Below are 22224 nucleotides of genomic sequence, written 5' to 3' on the forward strand. Positions count from 1 at the left end.
GGGGGGAAGCCTGTTATTGCTGCCCCCCCACAAGCAGCCTCTACGAGAACCAGGCCAGAGAGAGGCACAGCGCAAGCACCAGGAGGGACATACCACTGTTCAGAGCCACAGGGACCACCACCAACCCAGCCAGGACCCCCAGAGTCTGGGTCAAGGGCCCCCGGAGCTGGGGAGGAAATACACACACACATTCTGCAGGGGCTGCTAAGGTGGGAGACTTCTTTGGGGGCTCAAGGCTTGGGCCTGAACCCTCCTCATCCTGGGAGCTCACGTGCGGCCTGGCCAGGCCAGAAGGACAGACTTCGGCCCCGGAGGGACCAAGGAGGGTGACACTTTGCCCCCGTAGGACTGGGGCAGCTAGCTCCTTACCAGGTATAGGAACCAAGCTGTCTGCCCACTCGGTGGTAAACTCCATCCGGCCTTGCTTCCCCCCTGGGGAGCCGGTCACCCCAGCTGTCACCCTACTTATACGCAAAGAGTCAGTGTCCTTGCCCATGCCCTTTTCTGGAGCCCCAGTGAACTGACCCTCTGCACCCAGAACCACGGGGCTGTCACAACCCGAGCCCTCTGCCCACGGGAGCCACACATCTCCCATGGTGGCTACCACAGAATGGGCCCCCGAGAGGATTTCCGGAGGCGATTCCTTGGGGGTGTCCCCTTCGGGGCTAGGGGGTATAACGGAGAGTCCCTCTTCGCCCTCCCCCTCCTCGTCAGGGTCCTCAGTGTCCTTGATAAGCTCCACACCACGCCCCAGCCGCGCATAGTGCAGTGTGATCTCCTCCGCCAGGGCGCTGTTCAGGGCCCGCTCGGGGCCAGGCCACTTCAAGATCAGGTCGCGGTCCGTGAGCATGCCCGGGGCATGGCTGGGGGATACCCCCCCATCTGTGGGGCCCTCCCCGCCAGCCCCTGCCCCACCTGCAGCCACAGCAGCCCTCAGGCGGCTCAGGTGGGACAGGTAGAGCTGCTCCAGCTCCTGGTCGATGGTGTCCTCGCCAAGCAGCTCCTCCGACCCACTCACCACCTCCAGACCCCCAGGGGGTTCATCCACAACGGCCCCCACCACGGAGTCCTTTCGGCCCCCTCCATTCTCTCTCGATACTTCCCACGTGGCCTCCACCTGTTGCTGGCTGGGTTCCAGGAGAGGCCCGGCTGCCCCCTCACTTGCATCGGGCCCCGAGGCCTGGTCCCTGGGGGAGCCACCCAGGCCACAGAGAGAGGAAGAGGGGAGGATCCTGATGGCCGGTGCCTGGGGGACCTCCGTGAAAGCCACAGGCGGACTGCTTCTGGGGACGTCACCTTCCTCTGGGGGTTTGCCAGTCACTGTAACTTCAGAAACCTAGAGCCATTGGGCAGGGGGCAGGGCAGGAGGGGAGAGAAAGGGAAAGGAATGAAGTAAAGGAGGGGAGGGGACAAGCAGAGACAGTGAGAGTGGGCGACGGCCCACACCCAGCCCCACAGGTGTTTCCAGATAAAACCCCCCTTAAAGAGCCCTCTCTAATTCTCCAAACACTAAAGCCTGTCATCTATATTAAAATAACCAAATCAGATGGAGTAAAAGGGGACTCCTGCAGATCATAAAGCTAAGGAAGGCAGCGGGCACCAACATTTGGTGAATAGCTCTCAGTAAATACTGTCGGCTAACCTCTAAAACAGATCCAGAATATCCACATGAATTCATGTATTTTCTCTTTCAAAAACATTTATTTTGACAAGGCCTAGAAACAATGGCCTATCTAGCAGCAACAAGCACACTGAGCACCCAGATCCTGCTTTCTAAATACCGTTCTCCCCTAAAAGGAACCAGAGCTTTCTAACTAAATGGCTGCTCCCAGGTTTGGGGCAGGGCGAGCACGAGATGAATCTAGGACACATTGTCATTCTAGAATGTGAAGGAGTGGTCCAAGAATGATGGGGATGTGTTCAAAAGGACTCTGGAACCAATGTAAACAAGCTCCCACTGACCAGAGAGAGTTCAATTTAAACATCAAAATAAATAAATAAGTGCAATGGGTTGAAACTTAGCAAATATGTTTAAAATTCATGAGTTAGTAGTAATACACCAAAACCAAAAATCCTTTAGTTGGTCACCTTTGGAGAAGTTCACTTCTTCTGAAGACTGGTAAATAAAAGGGAAAAAATTAAGCATTTATACAGCTTTTTCAATACGAACTATATATGTTCAAGGCAGCCAAACAGTTGATATGAGAAAGGTTTTTGTTTTTTTGTTTTTGTTTTTTTTTTAAAGATTTTATTCATTTATTTGAGAGAGAATGAGCTAGAGAGAGCATGAGAGGGGGGAGGGTCAGAAGGAGAAGCAGACTCCCTGCCGAGCAGGGAGCCCGATGCGGGACTCGATCCCGGGACTCCAGGATCATGACCTGAGCCGAAGGCAGTCGCTTAACCAACTGAGCCACCCAGGCGCCCCGAGAAAGTTTTTCTTTAGAGAAGAATTCCAGTTACTAAATGAAATGGGAATAAGAGAATTAAATAGAATCAATTCTAGTTAAATTAGTTTCATAATAATAGATTGTATTTAATAAATCAATTTAACAAAATTTATAGTTTAATAAAGTAAATTAAATTTAATAGATCACATTAATTAAATGGAATTAGCATATTAATAAAAAGAGTAAGCAATGTGTTTCCATGTGATGCAATCAGCCAAAACCAGCCTGTGGGAAACTCTACAGGACAAACAAGGTTTCTCCAACAAACAAACTGCCAGAAAAGTGAGGGAGATTTAAATATCTAAAAAAGACCCATCCACCCAATGCAATGTGTTGACCTGGTTTGGAACCTACAACACCTATGAGATAAGGAAATTTGAACACTGATCCAATATTTGTTTTTTGTTTTTTGTTTTTTTTTTAAAGATTTTATTTATTTATTTGAGACAGAGAGAATGAGAGACAGAGAGCATGAGAGGGAGGAGGGTCAGAGGGAGAAGCAGACTCCCTGCCGAGCAGGGAGCCCGATGCGGGACTCGATCCCGGGACTCCAGGATCATGACCTGAGCTGAAGGCAGTTGCTTAACCAACTGAGCCACCCAGGCGCCCCTGATCCAATATTTGATGATACTAAAGACTGACTGTTGATTTCCCGAGGCGTGATGCTGCATTGTCGGGATTGTTTTGTTTTGGTTTGTTTTTTAACGAGTGCTTAATTTTCTGAGGTACAAACTGAAATATTTGCGGATGAACTAATGTCTGGATTTTTTTCCAAAATAATTCCATAGGCAAGGGAGGAGCAGAGGGGGTATGGAAAAAGTAGGAACGGACATGTGTTGAAATTCGTTGAAGCTGGGTGACATGCATATGTGAGTTCATTATACTAGTCTCTTTCCTTCTGTGTCTGTTTGAAAATCTTTGTACTAAAACACACACACACACAAACATACATCTCCAGAATCTATCTCCCCTGCCGGCATCGCTGGCCCAGACCTCTGCAGTAGCCTCCCCCTCACGGTCCCCCCTGCTTCTGCCCCTACAGCCTACTGTCCTCACAACAGCCAGAGGGAGCCTGTTAAATCCTAAGTCAGATCACGGGCCCTCCTCCGCTCACGACCTCCTGCTTTCCAGTCACTCAGAGCAAAAGCCAGAGTTCTCTCCAAGGCCTACAAGACCCTACATGATCTGTCCCCCACACGCTGTCTGACCTCACCTCCTGCTGCCCCCCCACCCCCCCCCACACACCCTGCTCCTCTCTGTTCCTCACACATTCATCATGGCCCTGCCTGGGGGACTTTGCACCTGCCTGGGATGTTCTTCCCCTAGTTACCCATGTGGTTCACTCTCACCTTCTCCAGATCTTTGCTCAAATCTCACTTACCACGAAGGCCTCCCCTGGCCACCTGTTCTAAACTCACAAACCTTCCCCCCACCCCCCCGTGTGTGTGTGTGTGTGTGCACGCACGCACGCATGTGCACACACGTGTGAGACACACACACACTCCCCATCCCTTTAATTTTTTTCCTTAGCACCATCATCATCTAAAATATCGTATATTTTAACTATTATTTTGTTTTGTCCTGTCTCTCTCCACCAAAATATAAATAAGCCCCAGGAAGACAGCTTTTTTGGTCGCTACCATATTCCCAGGGCCCAGAACTGCTTGGCACAGCGCAAGCACTCAGTAAATATTTGCTAACGTACCAAAGACTCAGGTGAATAACTGCACTCTGTCCCTCCGCCATCAGGTTCTGCTTTGGGGGGCCTCCCTCCGACCTAGGGTAGACCTGGAGCAAGTCGGCCCCCGCCACCCGGTCTCCCATTGGGCTGTCCATCCAGAGGCTGCCAGGGCCTGCTTACCTGAAGCGTCATCTGAGGCCATGGACGGAGAGGGGTGGGGGCCACCAGGGGACCCACCGACTCCTGGACACTAGGGCGCTCTGCTGGAGAGAAGAGAAGGGTAGTGTTGGGGTGAGGCGGGTGTGCAAGCAGGCCTAGTTTAGTTAGGAAAGGCTGCTCTTGGGGCTACTTGGCAGCTTTGCCTCTGAGGCTTTCCGTGACAGTCTAAGACAGAGGGAACCTCCTAATTCATATAGAGAAAACAGAGAGAAAGAAAGCAAACGGTTAACATAAGCTAAAACCCCCACAGCCCGCCAAGTGCTTACCCATAGCAGGGGTGCTGTCCTTCGCACTCTTCATCCTCAGCTCTTCCTCAGTAGGCCTGGGGAGTGGGACAAAGGGGAGAATGCATGGATCTGATGTCCCGAGAGGCCAGTTCTGCCACCCACCGGCACCTTCCGAGCCTCTGTGGTGGCCCACTCCTAAGCGACAGTGGCCGTCTTCCCTTCTGCCACCTTTTTACTCCCCCCATTAGAAAAGTCCTACAGACACGTTGTAGAAATGTTATGAAACACAGGAAAGCGTAAAGAAGGGAAAAAGTCACACATTAGCCAGAGGCCAACACCAGTACCATGTTGGAAAAGTTCATTCCAGATATTCTACAAAACCAGCTTAGGTTCTGCAGACAGCATTTCGCAGCTGGCTCTGTCCGTAACCGTAAGCAGAGGCATATACCCTTTTGTCAACATTTGAAATGGCTGTTTACGCTCACAGCGGCTCACCGGAACGTACGTAACCCGTTCCCGTCCTCCTGAGCGGCTAGGTTGTGGCCTTCGTTTTGCTCCCACGAAGCAGACTCCAGCAGACCTTATTGGGCATGGCTTTAGGAGCATTTTGTATCGTTTCTTTAGGGTATATCCCTAGCCATAGAGGGACCCGCTTTTTCCAAGAAAGGGCAGGTGAGGACTGGGGGACTCAGAAAGCAGCAAGTGGGAGGAGGGAAGCAACTGGAGAACAGCAAGGAGGCCAGCAGAAAAAGGAAGTAACCCGGGCTCACAAAGACCTGGGTCCCTCCACCAATCCTCCACCCGTCACCCTATCAGCCTGGCCGACCACCTAACCTTTCGGAGCCTCACCCTCCTCACCTTAAAACAGAGCACAGGACAGCCAGGATGTGCACACCAAGCACAGGGCAGTCAAGGCCATCGAGGCAGACACCGGGGCCTGGCACGGAGCGGGGGCTGAATCGACGGCAGATATTCATTAAAGTTGGTCCTCCTCCGCCAGGCAAGTCAGGCCCCGAGGTCTAAGTGGCATAAGGCAAGTGTATTTCAGCCAGTCTCTGCCAGGGGTGGGGTCACAGGGATCATGGAGAAATCGCTGTTCTCATTCTCAGAAATGAGTACCAAATGTTTACCGATGAAGGCAAATGAGAGGGAAGCGTTAACAAAAACATGAGCAGAGACTGAGAGGAGCTGAGGCAATTGCTCAGACCTTTCCATTCCGAAAAGGTAATACGATGATGTTGACATTTCTGCAGACGGTTACAACTTTTTGAAAACACATAATCAATTACCTCACAAAAGCCGAGGATCACTAGCTGACCTGAATAGAATACTACTATGATGTTCGGCACTGTTCTGTGTGCTTTCACGTATATTAATGCAATCCTCACGACAATCCTGTGAGGTAGGTACTTTTAATCCTGTGAAGTACGTAGTATTATTATCCGCGTCTCGCAGATGATGACGTGGAAGCCGAGGAAACTGGCTCAAGGTCAGGCAGCGAGGACCGAAACCCAAGCCTTCTAGCTCCCATGTCTAAATCCAGGCTCTCGATCAACAAACTGCCACTTCCCGGACAAGGGAAACTGGGGTCTTACCCCAACCCCATCTCCGATCCTTTCTAGAAGTAGATAGAGGGGGGCAGCGATAACAGACAAGATCTCTCCCTCCTCTTTCATTCAGGCTTTTCTTTGGACCGGCCTTTTGCCCATATATTCATTCCCAGTTTCCCTGCCTTCGTGGGACACGTGGCTAGGTGACCACCAGACACGGAAGTGGCGGCAAGGTCCCTCAGGGAGGAAATTTGAGCCAGGTACATGGATCTAGAGTCTGGAAGCTCCAGAAGGGGCCGTCTGTCTTTCTCCATGGACTAGGGCTTGGGCGTCTCACCAAAGGTATTTGAATCCGAATATTACAAGGCCCTGGAGTGAGTGACTCCAGAAGTCTGGCCACCAACTCCCGAGCATCACAGATAAGAAAGGGGGATTTGGAACAAACCAGCTTGGTCCTGCACCAGTCCTCCCAGTAAGTTTAAAATCCGGTCCTTGGACTTGTGGGCCCAACACGATTTCTACGGACTTCTTTTGCTGGCGTAGTCCTTCGTTAGAGAAAATGTCACCTTTCTAGGATCTTCTAAAGCAAGCTTCTTCAAGAAGACCCACAAACAGAAGGGCAGCCCTCCCTCCCAGGGGCAGGACTAGGCAAGCCATCTCCTGCCATCTGGCCCAATGTTGACATGCACAACCAGGCTCTGAAATACCATTCCAGAGTCCTAGATGTATGTGAGAGAGAAAAAGTGGGGGGGGGGGGGGACACAGGATGCAGCCAACCAGAAGGAAAAGAATTCCACAGTTCAACTGAAGGAAGAAGAGAGAGAAGAAAAACAAATACAAATCTCTCAGCCCCCAGAACATCTCTTCTGCAGCTGAGGAGCGTGAGAAGAGGGGGAGCTTCCAAAAATCAGGTCAAGCAATTCAGCCAATCCCAAGATCCACAAAGTCAGCAGAAGTACACAGGGCGCTCTCCATACCTCTGAAGTCAGAGAGATGAAAGCAGAAGGCACAAGCATTTATCGTTCATCTCCTCCAACGTGGGCCCTTTTCATTGATACACCAAGTCATTTGAAAACCTTCACATCTATCCTTCAAAGCAGCACCCTTCCCTTTTTACAAATGCGGAAACTAAGGCTCAAGGAACCGTGTCTCTACACCCACTAACTACACACCACACTGATAACAATCCAAAGAGGGCTCCATTTTGAAGACAGTGTTCGAAACTGTGGGCTAAAAAAAAAAGAAAAAGAGAAAACCTAAATATCCTTGAACTGTCTTTCACAGTAAACATTCAGGGGCAGCTATGACTTTAATCAAAAGGAGGATAGTAAGAGAAATGGAGTACAAGTGTACACTGACTCACTGATCAGTAACAGAGAAGAGGGGTTCTTAGAAAAATGGCGAGGGAGGAGATTAAGAACAAAACTGTACCTCCAGGGTGCTTGCTGGTTTTCGAGAAGGAAACCTGCTCTTTTGGCACCAGCCCTACAAATGCCACGTGCTACCTCCTCAAGGGCAGTAGGGAAGTAGTGGGCCGGGGACAGGCCCGGGAACCTGGGCCCGCACCCGGGATGCATCCTTGGGGTGCACTTGGTCAAGACAGTGCAGCCTAGAAGGGCCACACCAGTCTCCTAGGCGTGAAAATTCCTCCTGCCATCAGGAAACTCAATGACTGCTGACCTCAGACGACATCCGGGGAGACCAGAAGGTGAGATTTCAGAAAGAGGTGCCATTGGCCCCAGCCTGGGCCAGCCGAGACAGAACAAAAATGTCAATCGCCAGAATGCGAGCGGGGGAGGGCTGACAACCCCCAATGGGCAAGAGCAAAGCAGACTTTCAGAGCAGTCACATCACTGCCCCCACCACCCCGAGTCCTCTGGGAGCACCCCTGATGCCGTTTTCCAAGAACTTGGCCAGCCCTAAGTGGGTCACGCGCTGAAACCCAAAGGGAAACTCAGCAGACCCCAGCTCCCATGTAGTCACCTCGAAGATAATGCTGACTCTCCAAGGGGTCAGGTGGCCTCAGAAACCTGCCCCACAATACTTGGAATCCCGGTTACCCCAAGCCATCTGCTTTCTGAAAAGAGCAGGGTTTGAAGCGGCTGTGAAAGCCACCACATTCCGTGGGGGCAGCATTGCTCTGCCTTCCCCAACTAGGGTCTGTGTCGGTGTCAACCTGGGACTTAGAGCCCATCCAGCGGGGTGGGAGGAAGGAGAGCACTTTATCGTTGTCATGAGCTTCCTTCACGGCAGTGAACATTTGGCGGTGACCCACAGTAAGAAATACATTTTACATCATAAGCCAGCACACCCATACACGTGTAAATATACATACTTATAGAGAACTGGAAAACAGTTGTTCTTTGAATGAAACGGCACTTACCTTTACTACGTGTTGTGAGACACACTGATTATTTCCTATGCTAGTTCTTTTTCTTTAATATTCATTGGGATCCAGGAAGTTGATTTCACAGTTCAATAAAGGGTCAGGACATATAACTTTGAATAACCTCAGCTCTGCCACCTACCAGCTGTGTGACCTGGAGCAAGTCACTTAACCTCTTGATGCCTCAAGTTTCCTCCTCCATAAAGAAGGTATAACGGTAATAGCTATCTCAGAGGGCTGTGGGGTGGATTGAGCAAATAGTGGAACATCGCCTATAAAGTGCTAACAAACAGCGATCCCCTCCAAATTCCCACTGAGGGAAACTGAGGCTCTGAAAAGGAAAGCAACTTGCCTGGCAATGCCCCGCCGGTAAGACACACCACCCAGCCTGGTACAGCCATTAAGAACTGGGGAACTAGAGCAGGACCGCCCTGGCTCAGAGCCCAGCTCTGCCACTTCCATAGCATGTGGCCTCAGTCCACATCCTTAACCATGATGCCCTACCAATTGTCTGTGGAGTAAAAGAGGATTGCTTTCTCACTAAATCCTGACTTTCCAGACAACCAAGATGGCCCTTGGCCTGTCCTGTCTCAACTTTGATTGTTCTGGTTTCCCCTAAGACTGCCGACTCAGACAGCAAGTTGGGTCCCCATCCATTCAGCAACAGGTGACCTAAAAATCATTGAGGCCTTACTGTGCATCGGCCCAGTTGACAGACCCTGGAGACACAATGGTGAGCACACCCAACTAGGAAGCTGACAATTTCGTGTGGAAGACATTTAAAAAAATAACTCACACTCATTCTTTCAACAAACATTTATTGAGCACCTGTTAAGTGCCAGGCACCGTGGCAGGCCCTGCAGGAATACAGTGGTGAACAAAAAGCAGACCATGTCCCTACCCCTCACGGAGCTTACAGACTAAGAGGGCAGAGAGGGTCATCCAATAATCCCCTAATGAAGGCCTAACTATAAACTGAGGTCAGTGCCTTCAGGAAAGTAAGAATGCCCTGGAACAAAGGGCCCTGGCCCAGACTCCAGGGTCAGGATGGGCTTAGGATGCTTAGAAGGAAGAGAAGCAAGGGAGGGGTCGGGGAGAGGCCACTCTGGAACACTGTTGGGGAGGTGATGGATTCGATCTCAACTGCGGGACGCATCTTTGGGACATCAGCCAAGTGGAGACACCGAGTCTGGCTATGTGAGGCTGAAGGAAAGAGCAAGGGCCAGGGGGTTAAGAGGAAAAGCAGCAGAGCGTGGTCCCAAGGCAAGGGAAAGATCGTGTTTTAAGTAGGAGTGCTCAGCCACTTCAAGAAGAAAACCAAAAGCCACCTCTGGAATCTGGTAGATGTGGGGGGCTGAAGCAAATGGAGGAGGAGAGTGTCAGCAACTCTTCAGAGGGGGGTCAGCAATGAAGGGGAGGGGGGCGGTTAGGTGCTGGCCAGGAGCAGCAGGGGCAGAGGGGAGGTCAAAGGACAGGTTTTTCAGACAGTAGAGATGCTAGCATGTATAAAGGCCAAGAGAGAGGATCAGTGAGGAGGGCGGTGAAAAGCTGCCAGGAGAGAAAGGGTCAAGTTCTGGAGCAGGTAGCAGAAAACGGAACCCAGGGCACAAGTGGGGGGACTGGCCTGAGGGAGTAAAAGGGCCCCCTCCTCCCCTGTAACACAAGGGAGGGAACTTAGTTTGCAGGTTTGGGGGCTGCGAGCTGTGGGGAGTTCCATTCTTACGGCTTCGTTTTGTTTTTTGAAGCAGGAAGTAAAGTCTGAAGGTAAAGAACATTTGAAAAGAGTCACAGCAAGGTGGAGACAAGAGTGGATCAGAAAAATAGACTAAGACTGCCAGGCAGGGTGGGAAATGATCTTAAAGTTGTGGCAACACACACTTGTTCTGCTATGTGACATTCTCTGGCAGGGCTCGCCTGATCCATGCTATGAGAACATTGGGGCCTGAGGATGTTGGGATGGGCAGGCTTCCCAGGGGAAGCACTCTTAGAACCGAGGGATCAAAACGAGGAGACTGCAAGGAGCACAGGACCAACATTCCCGGTGATGGAAAACAGCATGAGCAAAGGCCCTGAAGCAGTAAGGGGCAAGGCACCTTGTTAAGACCACGGTGACAGAAGCTCAGAAGGCAGAGGACAGTGGGATGTGAGACTAGCAGCTGCGGAGGCCAGACTGGGGGACAGGGCAGGGGGGTGCTTGAAGGCCATGCTGAGGCCTTCTTGGTCTTTCTTTCTAAGAGGAACAGGACACCTCCTAAGGGTGTTAAGCCAAGGCAGATCAGGAGGGCTCCTCCCGACACCAGCCCTAGGACTCTGGACTCTGGGAGCCTCAGTTTGCTCATCCAGGAAAGAGGGATAAAACAGTCTCTCTCTCAGGGAATGTTGAAAGGATTAGATGAGGCCTTTGCACGCAAACCCTCAGCACAATGCCCAGCACAGAGCAGGGTCTCTGCCAAGCGTCACACACACCAAGCCCTCCGTCCCTGCCTCGCCCACCCAGCTCCACCACAAAACCTTTGACAGCTTACTGCCAGTCTGCATCTTTTTCCCTGTTGGAACCTAGCACCGTGCCCAGCACATAGTAGGCCCTCAACAAGTGCTTATTGATGGATCATCTCGAAGCCTAAGAGTTATCAAAAGCCTGGTCCAGCGATCCAGGGAATGCAGCCATTTTCCGGTTTCTGAGCTGTATCCCCATGGCTACCACAGACTTCCCCTGTGCCCCCCACCTGACGTGGCCATGCCCGGTACGGGGGGCGGGGGGGCGGGGGGGCCTGCAGCCGGCACTTGTGAAGAAGAAGCCCTCTGCCACGGGGCTCCTGCACATTCGGCCTTCCCCCCTGAGATCGGCTACCGGCCCCAAGAGGGCTGGGTGGCAGGGGGTAGCTGTTCTTCAACAGCGCTCCAAGTCACTGGCAGCACACAGCTTTTAAAACAATAATAAGTTGAAATGTACTCGCCAAGAAAGCCACCGACCTACAAAGAAAATCTTACCGCTGATCTTGCAATGAGCACCAACCTCCCCTTTGCAAGAGCTGAGATCAAAAGATAAAGAAGCTATCAAAAAGCCATCTGCCCACTTAAAATAATATCACAAGTCATGTTAGGAACCACAGACCTGGGGCCAGATACCAAAACAATTGTCTGAACGGGCTGCTTCAATTTCTCCTTAAAACCACCCATGTATTTTAAAAGAAAAACACCCTCTCCACCCACCTTGGCCCTGCGAGCTTTTGATTTCTCTGGTTCTCTTCCTTTTACACTCTAAAATGACCAAACTCTTGTTACCCAAACTGTCACATCTTGCAGACAGGGCTCCCACGACAGCCACCTGGGAAGACAACTTGGGAAAAGTGACAGAAATGAAGGCGATTCTGGGCACTGGGACCACTCCAAACCTTGAGCTGGGTGATGGCTACACGAGCATATGTATGTAAAAATCCACTGAGCCCTATACTTAAGATCAGTACACTTTGTACACCTCAAAAAAAGCCAAGAGAGAGAGAGAGACAGAAAAGAATGATAAAGAAAGAGACAGAGAGAGAGAGAAAGAGAGAGAAGTTAAAAGGAAAGCATGACCTGCTGGGAACACCAGGAATGAAATGCAGAAGTCTTCTTGAACCCTGTCCGACCTTCCAGAGGAGTAGTAAAAAAAAAAAAAAAAAAAAAAAAAGCCCCAGCATGTCCTCCCCGGTCCTGTCACTCACTAGCTGAGTGGACTTAAGCTGGCTCACCTCCCTGAGCTACCTCAGTCTCCCCCTTTATTAAATGTGCATAATCTGAGCGCCTATACCCCACAGAGCACGCACAGCAGGACTCAGGCGAGCACAGACTTGAAGCTGTCAGCACAGAGCTCAGTAAATGCTGGCCACTATTCTCTTCCACGGCTACCACCATCCTTCAGTGCCTTGCCCATGTTTGCTGCATTCAATCCAACCAAAGTGACTGTCATTCCCCTTTAGCAGATGAGAAGACTGAGGCTTACAGATGAAGAAACTGAGGCAAGGCCACACAGCAGGTGATGGGCAGAGCAGAGTTTGGGAGGGGTATCCAAGGAACTGTATGTGTGATTCCCTAAATATAAATATAAACACTAGCTAACACTTGCTGGCACTGCTACGAGCCAGATTTGGTTCTGAGGGCTTTTACTCGTCTCCTCTGCAGTAGGTGTTGTAACTGTCTGTTTTACAGGTGAGGGTATTGAGCCACGGTGCGGTTAAATGAGTTAGCCAAGGTCACAAAGCCAACAGACGGCAGGGCTGCAATTTGAACGGAGGCACTCTGATGTCAGAATCCATTCTCTTAACTCTGTAAGGAAAGGCATGCTGCCTGCCCCCTTTAGACTAAGTCTCAGATTACTGTGGGGCTCACAGGTCGGTAAGTGGGTACTTGCCTGCTTGCTCACATACCCAGGCACACCCGCCCACCAGCCCCAAGCTAGACCTTTCTGAACCACTCACTCACAGCCTAAGGCCTTGTCAGGATCACAAACATCTTGCTGCAACCAGAGGCTTCTGATCAAGCATATACAAGGTCCAGAACGCATTTTCCCATTCCCATTTCCAGTCCTCCCAGAAGCAGAGAAATGTGTGCATTTCCCACACGTGCACAGAGACTCTACTTATCCCAGGCTAGGCTTAGGTGACGCCCTCCACACACCAAAAGAATCAGGCCTAGCTGCTACCTTCAAAGAACTCCTAGCTTGACTGAGAAAATCTAGTCTTCTATGAGGCCTCCTGGGGTTTACTGGCCCCTTCTCCCAGGCTCTGAATGGTCACAGGCAAAAACAAAGGACAAGAGCTTTGAGTCCAGGCCCACCTGGTTCTGCGTCTGCCAGTCACTGCTTCCCTGTGAGAGCACAGACTCAGCCCCTCAATCCTGCAGGAGGCCTCACACTAGATTAGAACGTAACAGTAAAGAGAGGCACAGGCTTCAAGATCAGCCATGGTGGAACTGGAAAAGCAGGGTGCCATCACTTCCTCAAACAGTTTCTCCCTCTGGAACCCCGGTTTGCTGCTCTGTCAAATGGGGATCAGATTCCCTGTCCCCCACTGGCAAGGCCCTTGGTCCACCCTACTAGGTCACTGAAGTTCTGTCCACTCCAGCACACTGCTCACCATTCACACCAAGCTCAGTCTCACCTCAGGACCTTTGTACTCAGTTCCCTCTGCCTAGAACACCTTTGCTCCCGTACGTGTGCATAACCACTCCTCCATCATTCAAGACTCAGTTTCAAGTGGCACCTCCTCAGAACAGTCCTCCCTGTTCCCTTTTCTACAAACTCTCCCCACCCCACCCCCCAGATATCTGCGCATGACTCTTCTTCCCATCATCCAGGACTCACCTCCTTAAAGGCCTTCCCTGAACACTGGAAAGCAGCTATTCCCTCCCAACTATCCCCTTACCCTATTTCACTCTCCTCTCAGCAACTATCTTATCCCTCTGTATCTTATCCGCTTGCTTGTTTTTTCCAAACCGTCTCCCATCGGAGCCTACATGATCCTTGAGGGCAGGCAAGATGTCTGTCTTGTTCAGGGTTTTACAGTGGAATTCAATATATGAATGAAACCCCCGTAATTAAAACAGAGCCTAGCACATGTTTGGCCTCCGTTACTCTTGGACTGCCTGAATGCGCCCTCCTCCCCGTCCTGGAGAGCAGGCCTGAGGGGTTCCGGGGTCGGGATGCTGGTCCTCCATCCTAGACACAGCCCTGCGTTGGCGGAGGTGGCGCTGGCAGACATTACCTGCGCCTCACCGGCTTCATGCAGCTCTTCAGCTGCCTGGCCTCAGCCTCCACGGGACCCTGGCACTCGGGCTGTGGCTCCAGCTGCTGCAGCTGCTGCTGCTGGGGCAGCCCTTCGGCATCAGTGGGTGTGGGAGCGGGTGCGATCCGGAGCAGGACTGTGTAGTTGCGGCCTTGGTTGTTGGCCCAGAAAGTGCCCTCGGGGGTCTCATAGCGCACCACGAAGTCCAGGCGCGCCCCATCGCCCGCGCCCTCAGCAAAGGGCAGCTGGAAGGCAAAGCGGTCAGTGCGGCCGCCGTCGTCGGGCGAGGAGGCGGACGCCTGGCCAGGGCCCAAGCCCAGGCCCAGGCCGGGATCCAGGATGGGATCTCCTGCTCCTGGTCCTCCCGCTCCTGCCCCCGGCGGGCTGCGCGGGACGTAGCGCGCTGGGTGGTCGCAGAAAGAAGCCCAGCCGTCGTGTGAGGCCCGCACGTGCACCGCCTTCTCGAAGGAGCGGTTCAGCACGCGTACCAACCCGCGCAGCACCGGCGGGCGCCCCCCAGGCACCCACACCCCGGCACCCCCGGGGACCGCTCCGGGAGGCGGCAGCAGCGCCTCCAGCTCCACCATGACGCGCCCCAAGCGCTCCAGACGGCCCGGCGCGGGCGGCAGCGAAAATGTGGGCACCAGGTAAAACCCCCCGCCAGCGGGGACGGGGCACAGCGGCGAGGGCGCAGGGCCAGCCTCCTCTTCCTCCTCCCCTTCATCCCCATCCTCGCCATCGTCGTCCTCGTCAGCCCCGCCGCCGTCGCCATCTTGCCCGGCCGCCGCCGCCATCTTGCCCGCCCCGGGCCCGCCCCACGGCCGGTAGCGGCGCAGCTGCGCCAGCGGCAGCCCCAGGGCCTCGTCGGCGAACAGCACTCTCCGCGGGGCCACCGCCGCCTCAACAGAGGTGCGGGGCTCGCCCGCGGCCGGCGAGGGGGGCGCAGGATGCCGCAGCGGGGGCTCCACAGGGGCCGGGCGCGCCATATCGGCGGCGGCGGCGGCACCGACGGCACCGGTGGCGGGACCGGCGGGGGCAGGGCCTGAAGGGGCGGGCAGCCAATGGGAAGGCCAGCGCGGGGGGGTATGGCTCACGGGGGCTGTAGGCGGTGAGACGAAGACAGGTATAGCAGAAAGCCAATAGGGAGCCGCGCACGGATGACGTAGCGGTGAAGCGAGTGCGGGAGAAGCACGCAGCCAATGGGGATGCCCGAGAGTGGGCGGTGCAGGAGGCGGGAGGATCAGGGAATCAATGGGGAGGCCTAAATGGGGGTGGTGCGGGGTCCGGCATGGAAAGAGCAAAAGTAGGACAGCTAGTGCGGGAGTGTGAGCGGGAGCGGCATGTGTGCGGCGGGGAAAATGGAATGACTACAGGCGATGGGGGCAGCGGGGAGCGAACGGAGCGGCCCGAAAACAGGAGATCCCTCGGTTGCGTAGGCGCTGGGACACGAAGACAGAGACCGCGAACAGCCAATGGGGAGCCACGCGCCGGTGGCGTAGAGGAGATGACGAAAAGATAACGGCTACAGCGAGCCGGTGGGGAGTCGTGTGAGCTTGCACTATGCCTCCAAGAGGCGATGCTAGGGCTGAACTTAGCGAATACGAAGGCTAGAAAGAGACCCAAGAGGCGGTGTAAGGGCCTCGAAGGCGAGACTGGAGGGGCAGGGCCAATGGGGGTGGACGGCGAAGGCGGGAGCTAGGAAGAGAGATGGTGGCTAGCCAATGAGGGAGCCAGAATCAAGGCAGTTGAGACCTCAAAGGGTAGGGCTAGAACGAAATGAACCAATGCCAAGGCTGCGAAGTCTAGCGGGATGGAAGGACACGGAGGCGGAACGGGCAAGAGCGGAGCCAACCGGGGTGTTGGAGGTTGTGTGAAGGAGGGGATGGAACAGCCAATAAAGAGGCCAGAGGAGGCGGTCTGGGCTGTAGGGTGGCTGGGCCGCAGAGCCCTGAAGTGCACGCAGCCGTTGGGAAGAGTATGCCTCTTGTGGTTGGATATACCATCTCCTTAGCCTTCCGTGACTTCTCCTTGCCCCAGGGCTGTGAATGCCCAGAGTCCCTGAAGACCTAGACTGCACCCTAGTGTGAGGTCTAAGAAAGCAAAACGGACTCTCCTGTCGCAGTAACTGGGTCTTTCCTGCCCACCTGGGAACCTTTGCTTGAGCAATGCCACTAGCCAAGAATGTTCTTGATTGTCACCCTCAGCATTCTCCAGGACTTGGCACCATTGTTGAATGAATGGCCAAATGAAAAATTGACCTTTTCTGGAAAATGAGCTTTTTCAGACTTCAGCTCAGCAAAACACTGAGCCTGACTGTATGGCGCCAGGAGTTGGTTGGACACGTTGGTAGACATCTAATGTAATCACAAACCAAAGTCCTGCCTTTCTTGCCCCACTGGCACTCCGCACCCCAAAGTGGCCTCACTTCCCTCTTTCTGTCCCCCATCTCTGCTCCTGCCGTTCCCTCTGCCACAGCGCTGCTCCTGCTTCCTCACCCTTTCGCTCTCCTTTGAGGTCCTGCCTCCTGTGGGAACTGAAATGTAGCTTTGTCCACTGAGCATGGCCCTTCGTACATTTCCCCTCCATCCTGGGAGGGTTTTCCAAACACCTACTGTATGCAAGGTGCTGACACGCGACATCCTGAGGAGAGAGGAGGTCCCCCCAGTAGCCTCCCCCTCCTCAGGTCTCAGTGTCCAGAGTGGGGTCATGGATCAGGAAGGAATATGTTCAGTTGCAAGCAACAGGAAAAAAAAAATCACAAAAGAATAGGGGCTTAAACAAGATAGAATTGGAGGGGTTTTTTCTTACTTCTAGTTAGGGCATTATCTGTGTCCCGGTCTGGCCCCAAGGCTCTCAGCCTTCAGCAAATTCTGGGCACTCTCCGTTCAGAATGTTTCGTGAATCCAGCCTCCCCTCACCCCCTCCATTGCCAGCACCATCATCAGTCACTGGACTACCGCAGTAGCCTCCTCAGGTCTGGTGCCCCTGCTTCCATCTTCACTCCTACAGTCTGTTCCATACTCTGCAGTCAGAGGGATCCTCTTAAATCCTAAGGCAGTTCATGTCTCTTCTCTACTCACAACCCTCCTGTGGCCTCCTCCTCACTCAGAGTAAAAGCCAAAGTCCTTACCATGGGCTACAAAGTCCTGCAGGGTCTAAGCCCCACGTCTCCTCTCTGACCTCACCTTCTACCGCTCTTCCTCTCGCTCACACCACTCTAACCACACTGACCGCCTTCGTAGACCTCGAGCAAATCACACACTCCCACTCAGGACCTTTGAGCTGGCTGTTTCTTCTGGAATCACTCAGATATCTCCATGGCTCCATCCCTCACCTCCTTCGAGTCTGTCAAAGCCCCCCCACCCCCGCTTCTCTGGGGACTCTCACAGACCTGTCTGTGTAATCCTGTGTACTCTCCCCCAGAGGCCTTCCACACAAGAGGATATAGTCCAGTACAGGGAGGAGGTGGTGAGCTCTGCCCCTCTCTGCCCACTCAACCCCCCAGCCCTTACTCTGCAAGGGTCCTGGCTCTCAGCAGCAGCAGCATCACCCTCCCACACACCGCGAGTCCCCCTCAAGTGACCTCCTGGAACCCTGGGCCACCACCTTCACTCAGTCATCCCCCTACTTCTCTGGCCACTCCTCTCCTGGAGCAAATGATGGTAAGGGAGAGATTGTCTAGGGAGGGTATAAAGAGGATCCAGCACACACCTCTGACCCTATAAAAGAAAACCAGCCCCCTCTCTCGAAAGGGGACAGGTCCTGGGGCAAGGAATGAGGCTTCAGCCTCTAGAACTGGCCTAGTTTATAGTTCTACAGGAAGTATAAGGAATGTTCAGACCCAAGTCCATGCAGAGCAAGGGAACGTTAGCCTTGGGAACATCCTAAAGGTAGCTCCCCAAAACTCCTGATGAACAAGCGCCTCACACCCACTTGCTCCCAACCACATGCCACACCTGTTAAGCCCCTTGCAAGCCTCCAACCTGAGGACCTCATCCCACTTTGGTGCCTCCTCTGGCTGCCCAGTGCACACAGGCCGTCTTTGGGTCTCAGACGTGTCCCACCAACTCAGAAACCTCAACCAGTGAAAGTTTTGTTTTGAACTAATGGTAGGGAGGGTTGGGTTTTTTTTTTTTTTAATTGTTGTTGGCTGATTTTTTTTTTTAGGTCTTTTTTTTTTTTTATTCCCCTTTTTTTTTTTTTTCTTATCTTCACAAAGCCAGACCATCAGGCCCCCTCTGGGCCTTTCCAGAAAGGTGAGTCAGAGTTAAGGAAAGAGGCTCTCCTTTTTTTCAGGGCTTGGGAAGTGGGTGGGGGGGAGCGGGGAAGGTGAAGGGGCAAAGGGGTGGGTCTTGGCCACTAGGTTGGTACCATGTGAATAAAAAGCGGTTTCCAATTTCTCTCCCCCAGGCCTGAAGCCAGTCTTGCAGAGGGCTTGGAGTAGACGTTGGATGACAGAACCCTGGGCCATGCAGGGCGCTGAGGAGCCGGGGGCTGGGAGCGGCAGCCATGACCTCTCAGGAGAAGCCCCTGGGGCCCGGTCTCCCCTGCTGACCACTGGTTAAAGGGGGCTACTGCTCAAGTATGGAAATGCAGCACCAATTCTTGGACAACCATAAAACCTCACAAGCTTCAAGCCCCCAGAGGAATCTCCAAATCTCAGAACTTCCCTGTCACTGCAGCCTAGAATTTAAGACCCAAGACTGTTTGGCCCAAGGAAACCTGGGGGTTTTTAAGCCCGCCCAGCACCAAAGAAGGCAGAGCCCCCACTTGCCAGCTCTGTCATCTTGGGCAAGTCACTCGACTACTTCGCGCCTCTGTTTTCCCCATCTGTATAACGGCCATAATGACAAGATGGACCGCAAAGGGCTGTGGTGAGGATTGAATGTGATCACTTGGGAGAATCGTCCAGCACGGTGTCTGGCTCGTGGAAAATTGGAGATAAATGTCAGCTATGGGGATGATGATGGATATATGCCATCTGAAAACCTTGGAAACTGGGATTTTTCAAAGTAGAAAATCGCAAAGGCTGAGGGCCTCAGAAGCATCAGGCCATGGTGTCCCTGACTAGGAGAAGGTCGGGGCCCTAAGGGGCCTCTGGGCTTCATGAGGACGGATGCATTAACACCGGGGGCCTCATCAGGACCTTCCCTGTAGGGTACCCTCCAGGTTAGAGCTCTCAGGCCCTACGATGTTATGAGGCGAGACTTTTCTCCCTCTCCTCACTCAGTGATGCTAAGTTGATTCTGGGAGGCAGTAATTCTCAGACTGTTAGATTCTGTGACTTGTGCATTTTCCTCTGTGAAATAACTTCCATGCCCCCCTCTGTGGGGAGATGGATTGCAGAGCTCCCCCTCCTTGGGCAGTAAAAGCAGTGATGACCATCAATTCTACCTAAGGGGAAACAGGCATGGAGCAGGGCAAAGCCTCTGGAAACCCAGCCCTATTCAGTTTCTTTCCCTGGTTTTTTTCCCGTCCCATCACATTCACAGATTGTTATCTCTGCCTGCTTGGGACACCTCCGTGATTTATTTGAGTTTTTTTTTTTTTCCCTTGTTTTTTTTTTTTCTAACTCTACACACTTTTGTGTAAAAAACTGTGGTTTCTCATGAGCCCTGTTATCTCATTGATACCTCTCACCTCTGTGGCAAGAGGAAGAAATCATATTTTCAGATGACTCGTAAAGGGCAAAGAAAAAACCCAAAATTTCAAAATTTCCGTTTAAGTCTCATAATCAAGAAGAGGAGAAACAGAGCACGAGAGAGAGAGAGAGAGAGAGAGAGAGCAAGAGAGAGAAAAAACTATGAGAACCCCCCCCACCCCGTGATTATCAGCACACACACTCATCGAAAAAAAAAAAATTGGATTATTAGAAGAGAGAGAGAGAGGTCTGTGGCTTCCACACCGTGGTTTTTCTTCTCGGTATAAAAGCAAAGTTGTTTTTGATATGTGACAGTTTCCCACAAGCCAGGCTGATCCTTTTCTGTCAGTCCACTTCACCAAGGTGAGTGTCCCCGCTCTCCTCCATCAGATGCGGGTCCAGTGGAGGAGATGGTTAGTGAGGCAGGCACGGGCCGGGGAGGGGGGGGTCGGGGGCCCTCCGTTACCGTCAAGACACACACAGCTCCTGCGGCTCAGCCAGGTAAGAGATTTTTTTTTTACAATAATAATAGTAATAATAAATGCCGGCAGACTGGGAAAGTGCTTAATCGATGCGTGGGCAGAGGCAACGTTAAATAAATTGATTGCTATGTAGATGGGCAGGATTTTTTTTTTAAAATAGGCCAACTGCCAGTCTTTACAAATTTCAGAGCTTGGAACAACTTGAAACTGCCCAGGTGTAACTGGAAATTTCAACTACACCCCTCTGTCCTCTTCACCTCTTGTCTCTTGATAGCTCCCATCCCTCTCTGTCTGCTCGCCCTGTCTCCCTCTTTCCGTGTCGCTCTGCGCCCCCCGCCGCCCCCCCGCCCACCGTTTCCCCGGCACTCAGACCCTCCACCGCCCTTTCTCTGGCTCTGCCCAGCTTCCCTGTCTCTGTCTCCTCCATCTTCACCACGCTCCCTCTATCTCCTTTCCTCCGTCTTTCTCCCACTGTCTCTCCTGCTCTCTTGTCTAGCCTTCCCCCCTACCAGCTTCCAGCACAGAGCTTTGTACAATTGGTGCCTAATAATAGTGGATTGAGTAACGTCGATGAGGACATTTCCATTTTACCAGAGTTCTGTTTGCCCCGATCGAAGGAGGATAGTGAGCTGTCAGGTCAGGCTGAGCGCTCAGTTGAACTTGGGCTTGCATGGCACGAGAGGACCTCCTGGGGGGCACTTTGTGCCACCGTCAATCGTAGTTTAACTGTGTGGTCCTACCCCGGGACCATGTGTGCGTGAGTGTGTGTGTGTCTGTGTGTGTCTGTGTGTGTGTCCAGAGTCCGTGTCCAGGAACCAAGCAGGCTGTTCAGGGCTGGGGCGAGCTCATCTCTGTAGGCTTAGCAAGCGCTCACTGTTAGCTGTTAGTATTTTTTTTTTTTTTTAACCAAATTAGAACCACTCTCTCTATTGGTTTTCTTCCTGCCTTATTCAATTAATAAGAGCATCTTTGTAGATCACTAAAAATTGTTTCAACATAGGATCTTTCATGGCTGTCAAGACTGTCCTCACACTGGTATGAACCACGATTGGTTCGACCAAATGCCAATTCCTGGACATTTGGATTGTTTCTAGTTCTTTCCCCCATAATCATCCCTGACTACTTCCTTGGATTCCTGAAAATGGAGTTGCTGGGACAAGGGGCGTGTGCATTTTTAAGGTGTCTGACCCTCTCTGCATATCGTTCTTCCAAAAGGCTGTCCTGTTATATGCTTCTTGTACTCAAGCTAACCCTGGGTGGGTATTATCATTTTTAAATCCTCCCTCAGCATACCAGGTAAGAAAAAATATTACCACGTTGTTGACATTTGCATTCTTTGATTTACTTATACTATTTATTCATCATTTGTATTTTTTCTTAAGTTGTCTGGTCATATCCTTAGTCCCAATGGGGTGTTCATCATTTTTTTTTCTTATTGATTTGTCACAGCTTTTTATTTAGAAAGGATATTAACCTTCCAATAGCCATACATGTATAGCAGATATTTTCCCCCAATTCATCACTCACTGTTTCTATTTGTTTATGGAGTTTTGTGATACTATGATGTTTTTATATAGTCAAATGGGTTACTCTTTTCTTCTGTGGTTACTGTCTCTGGTTTTGTGCTTAGAAAGTCCTTTCCCACTTGAAAATGAGATAAATGTTCACCTGTGTTGGCTTCTAGTCTCTTCTATGGCTTCATTTTTTCCATTTGCTGTGGAGGTTAAGAGTGTGGGTACTGGAGCCAGACTGTCTGGGACAAACCCAACCTCACCCCAAGCCATCTGTGTGATTTTTAGCCTGGCGTTTGACTTGTCTGTACCTTCATT

The 22224-nt window shown here is 52.1% G+C and overlaps 1 protein-coding gene across 1 annotated transcript; it reads right to left on the bottom strand.

Moving 5' to 3' along the window:
• Window positions 1–40: 40 nt before the first annotated feature.
• PPP1R3F (protein phosphatase 1 regulatory subunit 3F) lies at window positions 41–15258 on the bottom strand. Its single transcript, XM_044911798.1, has 4 exons — window positions 14252–15258; window positions 4614–4669; window positions 4309–4391; window positions 41–1336 (listed from the first exon to the last, which is right to left on the bottom strand). Exons 1-4 carry the CDS (start codon window positions 15256–15258, stop codon window positions 41–43), a joined length of 2442 nt encoding a protein of 813 aa, XP_044767733.1.
• Between the last annotated feature and the right edge of the window lie 6966 nt (window positions 15259–22224).

This window comes from Neomonachus schauinslandi, chromosome X, assembly GCF_002201575.2.
Source record: "Neomonachus schauinslandi chromosome X, ASM220157v2, whole genome shotgun sequence".
NCBI classification, from domain to species: domain Eukaryota; kingdom Metazoa; phylum Chordata; class Mammalia; order Carnivora; family Phocidae; genus Neomonachus; species Neomonachus schauinslandi.

Coding starts and splice junctions, on each gene's coding strand:
- PPP1R3F (XM_044911798.1), bottom strand. CDS start 15,258: ATGGCGCGCCCGGCCCCTGTGGAGCCCCCGCTGCGGCATCCTGCGCCC. Junction 4,670..14,251: donor ATGAAGCCGGTGAGGCGCAG/GTAATGTCTGCC, acceptor CCCACTCCCCAG/GCCTACTGAGGAAGAGCTGA. Junction 4,392..4,613: donor GGACAGCACCCCTGCTATGG/GTAAGCACTTGG, acceptor TCTTCTCTCCAG/CAGAGCGCCCTAGTGTCCAG.